At 45.5% G+C, this 18,092-nt stretch overlaps 1 protein-coding gene across 2 annotated transcripts in view; it reads left to right on the top strand.

Annotated features, from left to right (window-relative positions):
- Window positions 1–18,092, top strand: part of LOC126530832 (uncharacterized) — a 99,543-nt gene that overhangs the window by 69,239 nt on the left and 12,212 nt on the right. For both annotated transcript variants that reach the window (XM_050178125.3, XM_050178123.3), the window contains exons 20-23: window positions 1,600–1,720; window positions 2,567–2,860; window positions 9,278–9,550; window positions 11,610–11,795. In XM_050178125.3, the coding sequence (XP_050034082.1) occupies window positions 1,600–1,720; window positions 2,567–2,860; window positions 9,278–9,550; window positions 11,610–11,795 (874 nt within the window). The remainder of the gene's footprint in view (window positions 1–1,599; window positions 1,721–2,566; window positions 2,861–9,277; window positions 9,551–11,609; window positions 11,796–18,092) is intronic.

Below are 18,092 nucleotides of genomic sequence, written 5' to 3'. Positions count from 1 at the left end.
AGTCAAGGATCATTGAATGCTATTGCGTTCCACTCTCAAAGGCGAAGCTTAAACGTCTTCCAAATTTTGTAAATTCTGTGTAGCGCATCACCTACTAAGTACATGGGGTCCTTTTGCCGGTATATGTGCTGTGCACATTCGTATTAGCATCTGTCTCTTTCTAAACCGGGGAGGCTGTTTCACATCCATCACATTTCAAAAGCTGCAAGTGCACTGACTCCATTAACGGTGATGCTATTAGGCGCTTCTGGTCTTGGAACAGGATCTAGGCTGCTCGAACCCGCGGCGGTGTGGAGAGGTGTGGCAACAAGCACCAGCATGTCGTGTAGGGTCTCCAAGTAAAATGCCGCCCACGTGACACAGTCTGGTACGTAGTTGATGGCTCGATGACACAGGGCAGTAGTTTGCTTCGCTATCGCTTTATTGCTGACTCAGTACGGGACTGCGCGTTGCATTGACCACTTGTTCGGTCTGGTGTGATACGGTAATCAGTTCTTAAAATTGCTGCTTACTCTTCCTCGCTGTAGGAGATGGAGGAAGCTTGTGCTTTGCTTTCCATATACTGTCCACTTTCAAACTTTCTTTTTCTTAAAGCAAGCACCAATTTACCGCTTACAAACAAAAAAACAGTGTCATCGATACAGTTTTCAAAGCAAGCCTAGCAGTTCAGCACTCCTTCATCAGCACCGGTGCACCTGTTGCCTTGGTGATAGCCAATCTAAAGGTGCCTCTCAGCGTACTAGTACACTGAGCCAATAGGAGGGGCGCACGCATCGCAAACGTCATTGCAGTGGCCCCTGAATTTTGATGTTTGTGGTTATTCTATATGGTTGTCGTAGGCAAGGAGGGCTGGAACGGAAAGGCCAAACTTTCAGCTTTCGAACGATACCAAGTAAGCGGAGCTTGGCCACAGGAAAGACGAGAGATGACTATGCAAACCTTGATGTTTTGCACAACTTTGAGCTCTTTCTCATCGTCTGCGCTGACAAAATAATTTCTCTCTCTCTCCTTTTTTCTGGCATTTAAAGTATGTTTTTAGCTAAGTAGTTTTGATACTATGTGGACTAGGTATTGCACATCATGAGATGAGTGGTTTCCCAGAATAAATTCTTTTGCTATTTTTGTGATCTGATCCCTGCTTCCCCCTTAAGCAGTCAGCCCATACATTAGCCTCTATGGAGATTTGGCTGAGGATTTGTCGCTACTATGTTTTAATCGTTAGTATATCTTCAGGAAGTATGCATGAATTAGAATTTTTCCTATTTAACTACCAATTACTGGTGAATCGCAGCATGAAGGCATGCAGGTTATATTTTATTGCATTCACATCACCCTGAGAGCATCCTGTCGGACAATTTTTTCACTGAATAAAGTAGACACGTTTAAATTTTGAATACTTTATGATTAGCTAGGTAATAACTCTTGCGTCACATAACAAATTTGCAGAGTGGTTAGTCCAGGTGCGAGCTGCCGTTCCGTCCACAATGGTTGTCGAGAGTCATCCATAAAATGCGGAATATCACATGCGACTGACCTCATGCAGGACGACACAGTGGGGCTCAATCCTTGTCTTGTTCTCTTTTTCTGGGACAAAAACAGAAAGGAGCGTTACTTCGAGTGCCCGATCTGCAAAGAGAAGTTCCATGTTGTGGCTGCCCTGAAAGAGCACGTCTTCGTTCATCGGGAGGATGGCATGTACACTTGCCCAACCTGTGGAAAAGTAAGAGTACCTGCGTAGTATCTTTGTAGATGTTGCATTTTAATCATTTTGCACTTCATTTTGCAGTCACTTGACTGCATAGTCATGTTCTACTGCTTGACTATGTGTACATGCTCAGCTTTTTATATTGTATGTTAGTACTAACAGGACGTGACCCTTAACATGTCCTTAACTTCCTACTTTCTTGCTTATAATAAATGAGCCATCAATCAGTCACTCAATCAATCAATCTTACTCCATTCACAGCTGCCGCGGTGGCTTAGGGTCCATGGCGTGCTGCTAAGCTAGAAGTCGCAGGCTCCATTTTGTTAGTACTAACAGGACGTGACCCTTAACATGTCCCTTAACTTCCTACTTTCTTGCTTTTAATAAATGAGTCATCAATCACTCACTCAATCAATCAATGTTACTCCATCCACAGCTGCTATGGTGGCTTAGGGGCCATGGCAAGCTGCTAAGCTTGAAGTCGCAGGCTTTTATCCTGGCCACAGTAGCTGCATTTTCATGGGGCTGAAATGTAACAACACGTGTAATTAGATTTAGCTGCACGTTAAAGAACCCTATGTAATGAAAATCAATCTGGAGTCCTCCACTATACCATTCCTCATAGTCATATCTTGGTTTTGGCATATAATCCCCAGAATTTAAATATTACACTTGCTTCATTCACTGCTGCATTACTTTTTTCATTTGTTATTACTGACAAGAGGTCTTGGCTCTGAAATCATTAAAACCTCCCTGTGTGCATATATATATTCATGACATTCTAGTCATTATGCTGTAAACAGTAAGTCAACAATAAACTTCATGCAGCCTATTTTTTTCTTTTCCCCTGCCTCTTTGCAGAAATTTGCAGAGTACAACCAAGTACGCAAACACATACGAGCTTTCCACACGAACCAGCGCTTCATGTGCCAGCAGTGTCCCAAGGTGTTTTGCCGGCAGGACAAGCTGAAACTGCACATGCTCTGCCACTCGGAGCACCGCGAATTCCTCTGCGCACTCTGTGGTCGGCAGTTCAAGCGCAAGGACAAGCTCAAGGAACACACGCGCCGCTTGCACGCACCAGACCGCGAAGCCCGTGAGCAAGCGCGGGCCAAGGCTGCGCGCCCGCTTTCATCGAAGAGGTTTGTGCCCAAGGTATGCCCCCTTAAAAGCCTCACAAAAACATGAGTGCATTAGGGAACAGAAATTTGAGGATAGTTTGCGCAACATTTTAAGGCCAGCTGTAACAAAATTTTGGATCGCAGAGAAAGTCTATTTTAAGATAGCGTAGATATGGATTAGCATCTGTGCAAAATTTAACATTTCAAACACGAGTAGAAGTGTCATGAAACGGTAGCGAAAATAGCTGGAACTGAGAAAAATAAAAAGAAATGCTGCCGTTACTGCTCATCGCTAGTGACCCATGACCTCGAACGCCTGTCTCCTTGGCATGACTTCTGATGTGAGATGGCACCTACGGCCGCCTGCAGTGTACTGAGAAATCCCAGAGGCTGCGGGCTGAGAATTGCATCAGAGTGACAACCACTAGGTGCATGCGTTGTTTGCTTAAGTGCTGGTAAAGTCTGCTAAACAGAAAATTACGCAGTTAGCAACCCTGCGGGTTTGCCAAAATTGCTTCAGTGGTTTAAATTAGTCGCCAATTGATAAATTGGACACTGATAATCCAGACACGCTCGGTAATTCGGACAGCTTTGTGGCACCGTCAATGGCCCCATAGACTTAATGCGTAAAGACGACCGATATTTCAGGCAGCCGCCATCTCTACATTCGATAATCCGGACTCCGTCCATGGCTGTAGCGTAGGCAGACTCTGCCGCCGTTATCTCCTCTGCGAACCTCGACAAGACATCAAGTATGGCCTCGGAGAATACGCGTTAGATGGTAATTCCTGAGGCCTTGCCTTGGTTGCAGCACTGCGCCTAGAACATTTAGCTGCAAATGCCAAGTTTGGAGGCCTTTCCTGAATTACAGGTCACGTCAACATCGCGATCATCATCCCATTCCGGCAACCCCGCACATGGCCTCCCTCACCATTCTGTTGAGTTTGCCTTTCGGGCAGCGTTCACTATTCTGTGCTTGTTTGTTTAGTTTGTGTTCCAGACAGTGCTCTGCTGGCCCCAAGAAGTCTCTCTTGTGAACTTATCGACAGGACACGTCAAATGGCACCAACGGTGCCCTCACGGTCCGACTTTAAATGAGTCTTGAGTCGCAGTCATGTGCAGTCCTGAGTCGCAGTCGCAGTCGTGTGCAGGCTGCACAACTGAAAAGCTTTAACCTGCTGTCTAGCGCAACGTGCTCAAATGCATACATCATTGATGACCTTCTAGGCTGCAGTGTGCTGATTTCTGCCGCCGTTAGATTGGAAGGTTTTGCAGACGTCGACAGCGTGCTGGTATCGGGTGCCGAACTGAAGGATGACGAAGTAATTGAGCAAGTTCTCCCACCGTTAAACAGCAACTTCAACTCGGATGGTGATGATGATGTGCCGTGAGCTCCAGAGCCTTCACATGCAGGCTCGAGCCTTTGCAGTCCTTGCATCGGCGTACAGCAACAGCACAAAACTGGCAGAAATGCAGTCATGCTGCGTTGCACACAAGTGGAAGTGCGTGCAGCAACGAATCGATCACTTATTCCTTGCTTGGGGACCTTAAAATGTAAATAAAATAATCCTTTTTGGATACATTCGTTTTTTCGAACATTCGATAGTTCGGACTTATTTACGTTCCCCGTGTAGTCCGAATTATTGGTCACTGAACGTACTCATTCGTAACAAATTTAGCCAGAGTGAAATTTTACTGCAGTTGGCCTTTAAGCAGAAACTCATCATAGCCAGTGAACAATTGACAGTGTTGCTTCTTTTTTCATTGTTGGTAATTCAGGACTGCCATGTGCTCTTAACGTGACACTGAGGAGAAAAAGAAGTTGAGCTGTGTCAGTAAATTTTTTTTTTTTTTTTTTACAGTACAAAAAAGCTGCTGTTACTGTGAGAAAAGGCTTCATAAGCCACAAAAGAGGCAGAAACAAAGGGCTTGTAGGGACACCACCTTGAAGTTCCTAAACCAACTCACCATGACTTATGGACTTTAGCGGCGTCTTGTCAGGCCTCGTTCATGTTTCTTTCTGTAAATATGGATTATGAATAGGTGCACTGTATTTGAAAGGTGCCAAAGAATGACCTCTGCATGTTCAGTGAAGGTTTTAGAAGATTTACAGAGCCACGACTGCCCAAATACAAAAGTATATACAGTTGAAACTCGCAATAACGAAATCGGTGATGAACTCGAGAAAATTCGCTTTCATGAGAATTTCGTTGTTGCAAAATGAGACAGCACAGATAGGTAATGTGTCGCAGAATGAAACTTTGCTGTCAAAATTTCGTTAGCCCACTTTGGCAAGCTCTGCTTGAGGATATAGAACCACATTGCCGACAGTACAAAGTGCGATGCAAGCGTTGCTCAGCAGTGGCAGCACTGCCATGGGGCAGTATTCTCGGTCAACTGCTTTCAGAGATACAATCACTTTTGCGAGATTTTGTGTCACTTGGCACCGGACGCAGAACAAAAGCGCTCCACGCATGCAGCGCAATTGTTCCAGTGCACGCTGTCACCCGTAGGCACCGATGCGTCCTGTGCCGAGCACAAAAGTGATTGTATCTCATATACCCGAAGGCACTCGATCAAGATTACAGCTCCTTCGCGCAAATCTACATCCAACGCCGAATCCGCACGCAATGCCTGTCAGGTGGGGCCAAAACCAACCAGCGTTCTTGAAGGAAGGGATGCATGTTTCTGCATGATCGCTTAGTCAGCCCGATGCGCGGCACTTTGTGCTGTGACCACCATATCAAGCACCATAAGCAATTCCACATCCGTAGGACATGGATTTCCTTGTTTTTGCCGCATTTTTCTCACCGGGGTGCACATTACACACTGCACTAGATGTGCGAAAACTGGCGTAACGTGTCGGTAGCAACATAGGTGCCGCTTCATACGGCCGATCAACAAACAAGATGGTGGCCACGACGTGTTTTCAGCGCATGCGATCACTTCCAGCGTTGGGTTGTTTTAGCAAACAGAAATGGTGACGCCCACACAAGTTTAATGTGGTGGTGTTTTACTCAATTTTAGTACAAAGCAATTGCATTTGAACACATTTTGGAGCCTACTAGTCTTGCACGAGTAGGTAATATGCGCGGTTACGTTCCGGCTAATTTCTTTGATGTGGGATTGTAGTACGGCGATATTTCATTGTTGAGAGGTACAAAGTGCATTGAATCTTATGGGCATTTGCCAGGAATACGAAAATACAGTTAAACCTTGGTATAAGGGACTTCAGTATAATGAAATTCTCGGTATAACAAAGTATTTAACTTTTCATAAACTATTATTCATAGCACACCATATATCTAGAACCTCAAGATAACGAAGTGCATCTGTATGCGATTTCAATATAACGAAATTTCACTTCCACTGCCAAAGAACACTGAGACAATAAATGGAAACTTCCATGGATGCAGATGGTCACATGATTGAATTACATGTGCCTGCTTGCAAACGCACCTCTCGAATCGCGCCCGGCACGACAAGAGCAACTGTCGAAGTGGAGATGCATTATGTTCCATATAGCGTCCAAGTGCGATAAGATCCTATCGCGCCCCCTACACTTAGTGCTTTAGCTGCGAGTAAAAGTGTGCGAGGGTGAGACAAGAAAGATGGTGGCTTCGCTAGTGCTGCCTTCCCACGCTAGGGGCTGTGAGCGCGGCTGAGCACATACGCAGCCACGCACCCTGCTTCAGAGGTAATCTGCTGCGTGTGCAAAGAGTGGACGTGCCGAGACATTGTGGCATCACGTAAGCTGTCTTCCCCCGTGTTTAGCATTGGAGGTTGTGTAATCTCGAGTTTTGGTTACTCATTGGAGTGAGAGGCAGATGAAATTCGCTCCCCTCTGCTGGCACTTTTAATGATAGCATTCGTCTCAGTGTGGGCGATGTTATCAGCCGCGGTGGCTTCGCTTAATTCATACCGCTCATGTGAAGATCTCATCGACGTGGCATGAAACTGTATCATTTGTCGCCGACTCCCATCACCAAAATGGATTGTTTTCCGATTCAAATTTGCCTTTTTTCGTTGCCCCATAATTTGGAAAATTGTGCGGCCCCTTTCCGTGTAAGAAAAATCGATCGATGACTGTGGTTAATTCATAAAAGGCCAAATTTCAGTGGGACGAAATTTCGATGTAACGAAGCAAATTCTATAATTTTTGCCAACTTCGTTATATCGAGGCTTAACTGTATTTCATTGTCGCGAGAATTTTGTTCTTGCGGGATTTCATTATCGTGGCTATCGACTGTGCAGTGGAACCTCGTTGATATGTTCCTGTTACGTACAATTTCCCTACGCCAACATTTGCGATCCAGAATGCGAAAAATAAACCTCTACAGTTATGCTTCTCTTTTACCAGTTCATGCGTTCCTGAAAAATGCGATATTTCGGCACGAATGTTCAGTATGTTGCCAAACTGCGATTGTGTGATGTGTTTTCCAGCCACTAAATCCCATGTAAACAAGAAATGACGCGAGACGCGCAATCGGAAACAGTAGCCGCCTGCCAAAGCAGCTTCCCTGCAATATTTGCCCCCCTGCCTCACGTGAAAACACCTGTGCGTGCTCAAATTGTTATTCTGGTGCCAGCGAATCTTCTCCTGGGTTGTCGCACGCTGCATTTGTAGATATTGCCGCCAACCCTATTGCGATAAGCAAGTTTGCCTGTCTGTTTTACAGCGCATGATGCGTAGTGTCGTTGGGAGCGTACTACATGTTTTTAATATGCGTTTGCCCAAACATGCCACCATTCCTAGCGAGCATGTGAAAACTTCCTGCCAAAATGCCCCACCCTAAACAGCTGCTCTTGGAAGAACGCTAACATAATCCTAATCCGTAAGAAAGAGGACGCGAAAGACTTGAAAAATTATAGACTGATCAGTTTACTGTCCGTTGCCTACAAAGTATTCACTAAGGTAATCGCAGATAGAATCAGGAACACCTTAGACTTCTGTCAACCAAAGAACCAGGCAGGATTCCATAAAGGCTACTCAACAATAGACCATATTCACACTATCAATCAGGTGATAGAGAAATGTGCGGAATATAACCAACCCTTATATATAGCTTTCATTGATTACGAGAAAGCATTTGATTCAGTCGAAACCTCAGCAGTCATGGAGGCATTACGGAATCAGGGTGTAGACAAGCCGTATGTAAAAATACTGAAAGATATATATAGCAGCTGCACAGCCACCGTAGTCCTCCATAAAGAAAGCAACAAAATCCCAATAAAGGAAGGCGTCAGACAGGGAGATACGATCTCTCCAATGCTATTCACAGCGTGTTTACAAGAGGTATTCAGAGACCTGGAAGCCGCAAAATGATGCGAGTCTCGGGGGACTTGGGCCCCACTAGCTTGGTGCGCGTTGGTGTCTTGTGGTGCAATGATTTGCATATCGCTTCACACTACGTAGATGCGAACTATAGTTGAGTCGGCCAAAATTTTTTAGTGACATCGGATCATGGGTTTACCCAGTTGGCATGTTTTTTCCTAGTGCTTTCTTTTTTTCAGTACATATGAACGAGGTTCTACTGTAACAAAATTTGTGGCATCATGCTGACATATTGGCACTGGGGTTTCAGCGTCAAATTAAAAAAGAAAGAAAGAATGGTATTTTGACCTTCATTTTATTTTCTAACAATCAATATAGATAGGAAAATAATTAAAATAAAATTTTACCATAATGCTTTCAGTCTGAGTCCTTAGGTACCTGAAACCGTGATATATTGAAGCTGTACAATAATGAGCTGAATGTGGTCTAGCTCCAGGACTAAGTCTGTGAATTAATTGCACGAAAGCCTTACACAGTGGGGAATATGGAAATGATATAACACCTAGTGTAGTTTCTTTCCTCACGTTCAAGTTTGATTTCAGCACTATCGTACATGTGCTAGGTCCATATTTACGGATGACCCAGGTCACTTTGCATTCTTTTAGTGCTTTGGCATTACTTCGGACAAACTGATACCTCTGTTATGGTAGTGATCGGATACTCAGTGAAAGAGATGATAAGAAAGGAATAATGGGCAGTGAGACGAATCGTTACAAAATATTGTCCCTGCTATTGCTTTCACTGTGTGTCAGAAAAGGCACTTTTTGGAGTTACCATGAGGAGTTTAGAGTTGCCATCAAATCTTGAAAGGATGCTGCATGATGTGAAAAAAAAAAATTTGTTTTTTTCGCGTAAAATATTTTGGGAAAACACACTGCACAAAGGACTTTAAATAGGCGTGATACTTAGAGAAAAAAATCTGAGAAGGTCGAGCAACATGTCTGGGACAGTTGGCATAAAATGACCCTGCAGTGATTATATATACATTCATATTGGGTTCCTTAATTTTTTTTTTTTTCGGCAGTGCAGTCAAACCTTGATGTAATGAATGTTCCAGTGCGTTTTTCAGTCTCGAGCAAAGGTGTTGCCCTCTAAGGTACCAGCACTTGTACCCAGGTGCCACCTACAGACTACCAGAGGTTCATCTACAAGTGCCACACGTGTATGCTGGGCTTCAAGCGTCGTGGCATGCTGGTGAACCACATGGCTAAGCGGCATCCCAACGTTCAGCTGGAGTTGGTTCCTGAGCTAAACCTCCCCATTCTGCGGGCCACGCGCGACTACTATTGCCAGTACTGCGAGAAGGTTTACCGGTCGTCTTCCAAGCGCAAGGCCCACATCCTCAAGAACCACCCCGGTGCTGCTCTGCCCATGAGCAATCGCGTCAAGGTGCGTGCTCGTCGAATGTGGGCCAGTGAATTTGGAACCACTACGTAGCGAACCACTTGAAACTTAGCGGGAAAAAAACCAGCAGTAAACACGATGCTCGAGGAAGGGAACACGACAGGACACAGCTTTTTCTTGCCTACCTTGTTTTTTGGCTGTTCTTCCCTTTTTTTTTTTTTCAATTAAGCATGCACCCACTGGTGCAGCTCTCTATGCTGTTGTGTGAAACTTTATTTGAAAGCCTTCCAGAAAAAAGATTTTTACAGATATATGCCAAGAGCATCTGATACACCAAGACATCGAAGCTGTATAGGCAAGTTCTCACACCTTTCAGATGCCCTAGGGCTCAGATTTGCCACTGCCCGAAATATACCCAAGACTGCGAATGCTTTGCGATTTTCAGTACCATTCTTTTGCTTTACTTGAGCCAAGTTTTCATGCTTCACTACTCTATATCCAATCTTAGTACTTCTATCCTACTGAGACCGATGTACAGGTATGGGACGTAATCGCTTTTGAAGGTGGTTTTTATTGTCTGCTGGTATGTTACGACTGCGAAAGGCATTTTTTAAAAATTTACCACGGTTAGATACCAAAAGCTGCATCTCCTTGTATTTGGGAGAAGTAACCACCTCCTCATGTTTACTCTGGTATCAAGTAGGGGTGTGCAAATACCGAATAGTAGCTTTCGAGTCGTATATCGAATCGAATATTGAATATCAGTAAAGTTTTAACAAAATTTTATGCTTACAAGTCTTGGGCAAGAAAATATGGTGCTGCACATGCTTGAGATTCTCCTAGAATTGCATAACAAGAATGTTGCAAGCTATCAGTAACTTAGGTGCATAGAAATCAAGAGATACAGCACATTCTACTGTTATTAAAGGGAACACCAGATTCATACGCCAGCACTGATTACAATTGATTCTAGTATATGAAGGTCCGTAAAATCTTTTATCAATAGAATATTGACACGTGTACTTATTTATCTTTATTGGGCGACCACTTCTCACCGCCTAACAAATGTTATCGCACAGCGCTTGACACGCCTGCATGTAAAAGAAGTTTCTGGAATGTTATCGATGGTTCCATCCGCTGTCTTTCCCCGCAACTTGTGTAATCTGATTGCATGTATGCGCGACGCGAATAGTGTAGAACTTTGTGGAAGACACGCGGGTCCCAGCGGTTACTCTGTAACATTCGACGACTGAACTATAAAAGCCGACACGCTTGACCTGCTGATCAAATTTTCGTCGATCGCCGACTGTGTTCGCCGCTCACGTTGTGCTTTAAGTGTAGCCTGTTTTGTGGGCACAGGTTCGCCCAATACAAGCTAGTTTTGCCTTTCACAGTATTGCTACTGTGTTCTTTGACGTCATGACCACGTGACAATATCGGTTGAATAGAATGTTTGTGTTTTATTTATTTAGCTGTTTTCCTCTGAAAATAATGAATTAGTGATATGCTGTTGTACTGAGTACCAGTGAGGTTCTCAGTTTAGTAGTGGACCCGTGTTTTGCAGCAATCTTTTATTTATTGCCCCAAAAGTCTTTCTTTCCAGTTTTTAATGGCACAAAGGCATCTTTGACAAATGAGTGCCACAACTATTGATGAATGCAATTGTTTAAAAGGTACGTGAGTGGCTTAACTGTGGTAAGGATTGGTGTAGAGTGCTGTATACATGATAGGAATCTCGTAGAGACAAAGGGATAAAAGACCTTGCTAAAACAGTGATGTTTTGGTAGGTTCAAGCATTTCAACTGTGTATGGGCTATTATGTAGATAAAGCTGATTACGACCGATAACTTACTGCCTCGAACTCATCATCAAAGTACATACTTTTACCATGACAAAAGAGGCATTTGAATGCTTAGCTGTTTAAAATCTAGGCACCTGCAAGGTACTCTACTAACCTAAACATGAGATCATGGGATAAAAATAATGCAAGGTGAGTTAACATATTGTGTAAGTGAAGTTTAAAATGGTGAAGTCTTGCTTATGCAGTGTCCTCTCTGGAGTGTGTTTGGGATGGTGAGAGGAGTATTTTGATCCTTGTGTGCAGGGAGGTGTACCCAGCATCCCTGGCCAACCAAACCCTACCTTCTCGCACATGGTGGGCAGTGTGACAACGCAGCCCCACAGCTGTTGCCTGTGCCACAAACAGTATGCCAGCAAAGCCAAGCTGCTCCAACACCAGCGCAAGAAGCACATGGAGATGGTGGCCCTGTTTGGCACCACCAACAACCAGGTCGGTGGGGACAGTATACACTGGCATTGTGCGTCATCAGGGTTTTTAAATACAGTGTCATGTCATAGCGGCAGTTTAGTACCAAACGCTGCCTAAAGCAAGATTTAAGATCCTCACTCCTTATCGGGAGAATTTGTGCCCAGAAAGGCAAGCTACACTCGAATCAGAGCGAAAGCGGTGAGCGCTGTCATCGGTCGTCAAGTCTAATCTCACTGGCCGAGTTTGTCTGCTGTTTATACATTACTTGCAGCACATTCCAGGTTAACTTCTGGGACTTCGGTACATCTGAGATCAGACACACATCCTTTGCTATAGAACCAATGGCAACATTCAAGAAATATTAGATGCTGTGATACTGTTCTAGAGCAGTGGTAATCCAGCAAAAACGAACACTGCCAAAGAGCAAAATAATGATGTGTGGTATTAGGAATGTGTCCATAAAGTGCGCGGATATTGGGGGACATTTTGTTGGTTTCCTAGGGATGTTCTAGCATCTCTTTCGGCAAGGTGTAGAGATTTTTACGACTGTCATAGCAAAAGTGACGTTAAAGAGTAATAGCAAGATAGCCAACTTGATAGATTCATGCTTCCAGAATCAAGATCAGTCTTACCATGAACAAAGGCTGTGTTAGTCCTCAACAAAATGAAAAAAAAAAACAACGTAAGATTGGTCCACTTTCAAATTCTCGCACCAGCTCCCTGTTATGTCCTAGATTGTTGCAGCATATGGTTGGTGCTATTTAATTGTGTACTAGTAAATAAAGATTACATATTGCAATGAAACCTCATTAAACCATAGTTGGCCGGAGCTCGGAAAAAGTATGTACTGAACGATAGTACTGCTTAACTGAAATAGCATGAGACCGCCCACTTACCTGTCAAAAATGGAACTCAGACAGAGTGTGATGAAAGGGCAAAAACATGTAGTATTTATTAACTTTGCGCGACAAAAGTCTATTATTTTCGTTTGATGCCATAGTGGCTTAGCAGCGACGACAGCAGCCTCAAACTTACTGAAGTTGCAAGCCATATTTTCAGCCAGCTCCCTCTTCTCGGCAAACACTCGCACGGCAGATTCCTCGTTGGTGTTGCATATTCTCCGTGCACGGGCGCGGTAGCACTGCAGATGTCGCTGGGTGCCTTTTTCATTGCGGGTATGGTTCAACGAGGTTTTACTCTACAGTAAAACCTCGTTAAACCATACCCGCTGAAACAGTAGTTTTGGTTTAAAAGTAGTAAAGTGAAATCCCCAACTCAGTGGCCATTGAACATAATGCGTTTTTTATCCACACAAACCGTACCAGCCTATTGCTTATGTATCGGTCAGCACGTAGTGTTTCCACTTTTCTTCGTGCAATCACGGCTGTGCATCGTCCCCATTGGGCATCCCACCAGAACAACAAGCCTGAGAGATCAGAATGATGGCCTCCAAGTGCCCTGTGTGTTTGCGCGTGAAGCCAGATCAACATCAACATCATTTCGATATTGTGCCAGAGAGCGTTGTGGCGTTGTGCAAGCTAGGACTCGCGTCATGCCGAAGCTCAGATAAAAAACAGCGGGTGCTCGGCATAGAAGTAAAATTAGACATAGTTCGTGCTATCGAACATGGCACGAAGAAGTCGGCGCTGGCATGCGACAGGGATCTACTGTTGACTACCGTTACGGTGTGTGGCGTTTGGAATGCGAATAAGTTGCTCGGCAGCGCTGCTGTGACCGTGAAAAGATGTTGGCTATGAGGTTCTGACTTTTCACCATTGCTGCTTCTGTTGTTACCGAAGTGATGCCTAACGACAGTGATGAGGACAACACGAAAAGCAACAGCACGGGCTATTCAGGCCCGACAGTGGCAGAAGCTGTGCGTTACATCAGCCTCATGAACATAATCGTTGTGACGAGAACAGCACCCCACTGTGAAAAGGCCCCCGCGACATCTGCAGTGCTACAGCCCCCGTGCACGGTGTTAAGAATGGCCAGCTGCCATGCAGGATTGCCACCCACTTACCGACCTTGATGGCAACATCCCGGCGCTGTTAAGAACGGCGAGCTGCAATGCAAGATTGCCACCCACTTGCGACTGTGACGACCGCATTCCGGGAGCGATGCCGCGAACTTCTAGCCACAGCCTGACTAAATCGACTTTGTGACTGAATGAGCTTGGCGGGCCAACTATTGTTCCCAAACTCCCCAACGCGCTACCCGGAATGGCTCCGACTGCTACGGGGCCCCGCTGACGTCAGCTCCAGACCTTCGCACCTGTGTGTTTGCGTGTGTGTGTGTAAACCGTGCTGCGGAGAGGCGGCTAGTTTGCGATGACTAAACGAACGTTCGCATCTCCTTGTATCGCCGGAGGGCCGAGTGTTTAAAAACTGCTGTTGTGCGGATGCTCGACACACTTCTCTCGAGCAGTCAGGTTGGACTGACACTTCTCTCGAGCAGTCAGGTTGGACTGACACTTCTCTTGAGCAGTCAGGTTGGACTGACACTTCTCTTGAGCAGTCATGTTGGACTGACACTTCTCTCAAGCAGTCATGTTAGACTGATGTACTTTCTCAAACAGTCATGTTAGACTGATATAAATATTGTAAATAAACCCATATTCCTCGTTCTCGATGAGAAGCAGTCCTTCCCTTCATCAACGTCCTCAGCATGGATAAGTTGGACGACGGCATGGGCCAGCTACCTCTTTTAATTCATGCCGGACTCCAATCTTGACAACGGATCACGAGCGACGGGATTGAGCCCCCAATCCTGACAACTGGCTGACAGCGGTGAGATGGACTTTGCGACGTGGTGCTGTGACTGCGGTGAGTGCTTGGTTCTTGCTTTGACTCTCTAGGCTTCATTTTGTGGTTGTTCTGTTTAGAACAGTAGGGAAGCTAGATTGTTGAGCGTTAGCTAGGTTGTGTTTTCCTAGCTAGATTTAGAGAGCAGGATCAAGGCAGTAAAGCAGCAATCATGGAGCTAAGGACTCTGCTGAGAGACGAATTGTTGATTGTTGGTGAGGAACTTGGCCTAGATGTGCGCAAGGAAATGCTAAAATCAGAATTATTGGAGCTAATTTCCGAAGAGGCCAGTGAGGAAGAAATTGAAATGCGGTTTGAACTTCTGAAAAAAAGAGAGAAACGGGACAGAGAAAGAGAAGAACAGGAAAGAGAAGAATGGAACAGAGAGAGAGAGGAACGCGATAAAGATCGCGAGTTAAGAAAAATGCAACTTGAACTTGAAAGGAAACGTTTGGAGTTGTCTCAAGGAAGTGAAGGCGCTCTGGGACGATCAAGTGAGGCAGAATCGTACCGCATGGACAGGCTATTAAAGCCATTTGAGGTCGGGACCGACATAGGCTTGTTCCTAAGCAATTTTGAAAGGACTTGCGAAAAGATGAACTTCGGCCCGAGTACATGGCCACAGCGGTTGCTGTCTATGTTGCCGTGCGAGGCGGCGGAAGTAATCGCCAGATTGAGTGCACAGGATGCATATGATTATGCAAAAGTTAAGGCTAGTCTCCTGAAGAAATACCGCCTTTCAGCCGAAGCTTTTCGGCAAAGGTTTAGGAGCACAGGCAAGAAAGATAGCGAGGGATATCTGGAGTTTGCATATAGCTTAAAGGCCAACCTAGTCGAGTGGCTTAAAAGCGCGGAAGCGTACGACAGCAGAGACATGATCATTGAATGCATGTGTCTAGAGCAGTTATACAAAAGCATCCCCCAAGCTGTGAAACTGTGGGTGCAAGACAGAGGGAATGTAAACACTGTGGAAAGGGCGGTCGAATTAGCCGAAGAGTACGCAACCCGTAGAAAGTTGAACGCCGAGGACGGAAACTTGGACGGTCGAAATGGATCGCGGAAACCATTTCCGTTCAAAAGGGGTGCGCTGACTAGACGATCGGAGCCTGTAGACATGGCGGAAAAGCCCGCAGAAAAGAGCGAGGAGAAACTTAACGGAGAAACCGCACAAAAAGAACAGAAAAGAAAATTCGAATCTTTTAGACCAATTCGCTGTTACAAATGCCACAAACTGGGACATATAGCTGTAAACTGCGGGAAGCCTAGCGTAGTTTTCTCCTACGTGGAGGAAAAAGATGAGAATATGGAACTTTTAAGTCCATGTCTTCACGACCTGCAAGTTAATGGAAAACCATGCCGAGTGCTAAGAGACAGTGCCGCCACGATGGACATTGTCCATCCATCTTACGTGACGGTAGATGACTTCACCGGAGAAGTAGCATGGATAAAACAGGTTGTAGAAGAACACAGCGTGTGTCTGCCCAGGGCCAAAGTCAAAATCAGTGGACCATTCGGGGAGCTAGAGACTGAGGCTGCAGTTTCCAAATTTTTGTCACTGCAGTATCCTTACATCTTTTCGAATCGTTCGAATCAGTTACTGCATGACAAAGGGCTCAAACTGGGAGAGGGCATAGTACAAGCATTGACCCGAGGTCAAGCTCGTAAGATCGCGGCGCTTTTGGCTGAAGATGCACAAGCTCCTCCAGCGGAAGCAGAAAAGGGGATAACTTCAATACCCGAATCCGAGCTAGGCCAGAGGGACAAAAGAACAGTTGAGGAGAGCCTGCCAGCTGACCAGCTCAATGAGAGCGTAGCACTAGAGTGTCAAAGTTCTAGCCTGCAGGAAGAGCAAGCTGACGCACTCACAAGCGAGACAGGGTCGTTATTATCACCGGCCTCAAAGAACTTTGATCAGCTCTTACGTGTGGATAGAGAGTCACTGGCAGCCGAGCAAAAGGATGATGAGAGCTTAGCTAAATTACATGACACAGCTAAAGAAGGCATTGCTAGGCGCAACGTGACGATACAGGAGAGAGGAGGATTGTTGTATCGGAACTACAGAGATCGAAAGGGTAGGATTTTAGATTCGTTAGTCGTACCTACCAAGTTTAAGGAGTATAGGGCGACCTCCAACTCTGAAATCGGCCTAGAAGAAGTAGTAGAACACTCGGTAAGCTCGCACGCTCTAAGACCCGAGCAGCTAGATGAGCTAAAAGAGGTGTTAGGGGAATATCTTGACAGATTCAGCGATTGGCCGGGTAGAACCAAACTAATAACGCATGAAATTAAGCTGACATCAACCGAACCAGTAAGATCAAAGCCTTACAGGGTGTCTCCCAGACAGAGAGAGATTATGGAGGCAGACATACAGCGCATGCTAGAGTTGGGAGTTATTGAGCCCGCTGAGAGTGACTACATGTCACCTCTAATACTGGTAGAAACCCCTAACAAGGACCCTCGTCCGTGTGTTGACTACAGGAAGTTAAATGCCATCACTAGGGATCAGCTGTACCCGATACCCAACATTGAGGAACGAATTGAAAGAGTTAGCGCTGCTAAATACATTTCAACTATAGATCTCGTGCGGGGGTACTGGCAAGTTCCCCTTTCAGAAAGTGCCAGCCGCTATGCCGCATTCATCTCACCTGTAGGCACTTTTCGCCCTCTCGCACTCGGCTTCGGGCTGAAGAACGCGCCGTTTAGCTTCTCTAAGTTAATGGATATTGTCCTAAAAGACTTGCAGGAGTTCGCCTTGCCCTATCTTGATGATGTAGCAATTTTTTCGGACAGCTGGGAACAACACTTATCGCACCTCAAACAGGTGTTCTCACGGTTGAGGGAAGCCGGCTTAACGATGAAAGCGGAAAAGTGTAGGTTTGGTTGTTCGCAGGTTACTTATCTGGGCCATGTTGTCGGTCAGGGCATGAGACGGCCGGCCGAGCTGAAAATAGCTACGATTGGAGAATTTTCTCAGCCGCGCACGAAAACAGACCTTCGTTCATTTTTGGGACTTGTGGGGTACTATCAACGGTACATTCTGAATTACTCGCAAATGGCAAGTCCATTAACGGACGCCCTCCGAAAGGGAGCACCGAGTAACGTACACTGGGATAAGGACAAAGAAAACGCTTTCCTAAGTTTGAAAACGCTATTGGTTTCTCGTCCTGTGCTTCGCGCGCCAGACTACGCAAAGGAATTCATAGTTCAATGCGACGCAAGCGACAGAGGTATGGGCGGGGTACTTAGTCAGGTCGGCGACGATGACGAGGAGCATCCTATCCTCTATGCCAGCCGTAAACTAAATGTAAGGGAGGAAGCCTACAGCGCTTCAGAGAAGGAATGCGCTTGTTTAGTTTGGGCCACCCAGAAGTTGTCGTGTTACTTGTACGGAGCGAAGTTCATCTTCGAGACCGACCACTGTCCTCTGACGTGGCTCAATCAAATGTCACACCAAAAATGGCCGCTTGCTCCGATGGAGCCTCACTCTTCAAGAGTACAACTTCTCCATTAGATA

This window comes from Dermacentor andersoni, chromosome 5, assembly GCF_023375885.2.
Source record: "Dermacentor andersoni chromosome 5, qqDerAnde1_hic_scaffold, whole genome shotgun sequence".
In the NCBI taxonomy this organism is placed as follows: domain Eukaryota; kingdom Metazoa; phylum Arthropoda; class Arachnida; order Ixodida; family Ixodidae; genus Dermacentor; species Dermacentor andersoni.
Note: the sequence above shows the minus strand (reverse complement) of the source record. Positions and strands in the feature narration are given on the sequence as shown.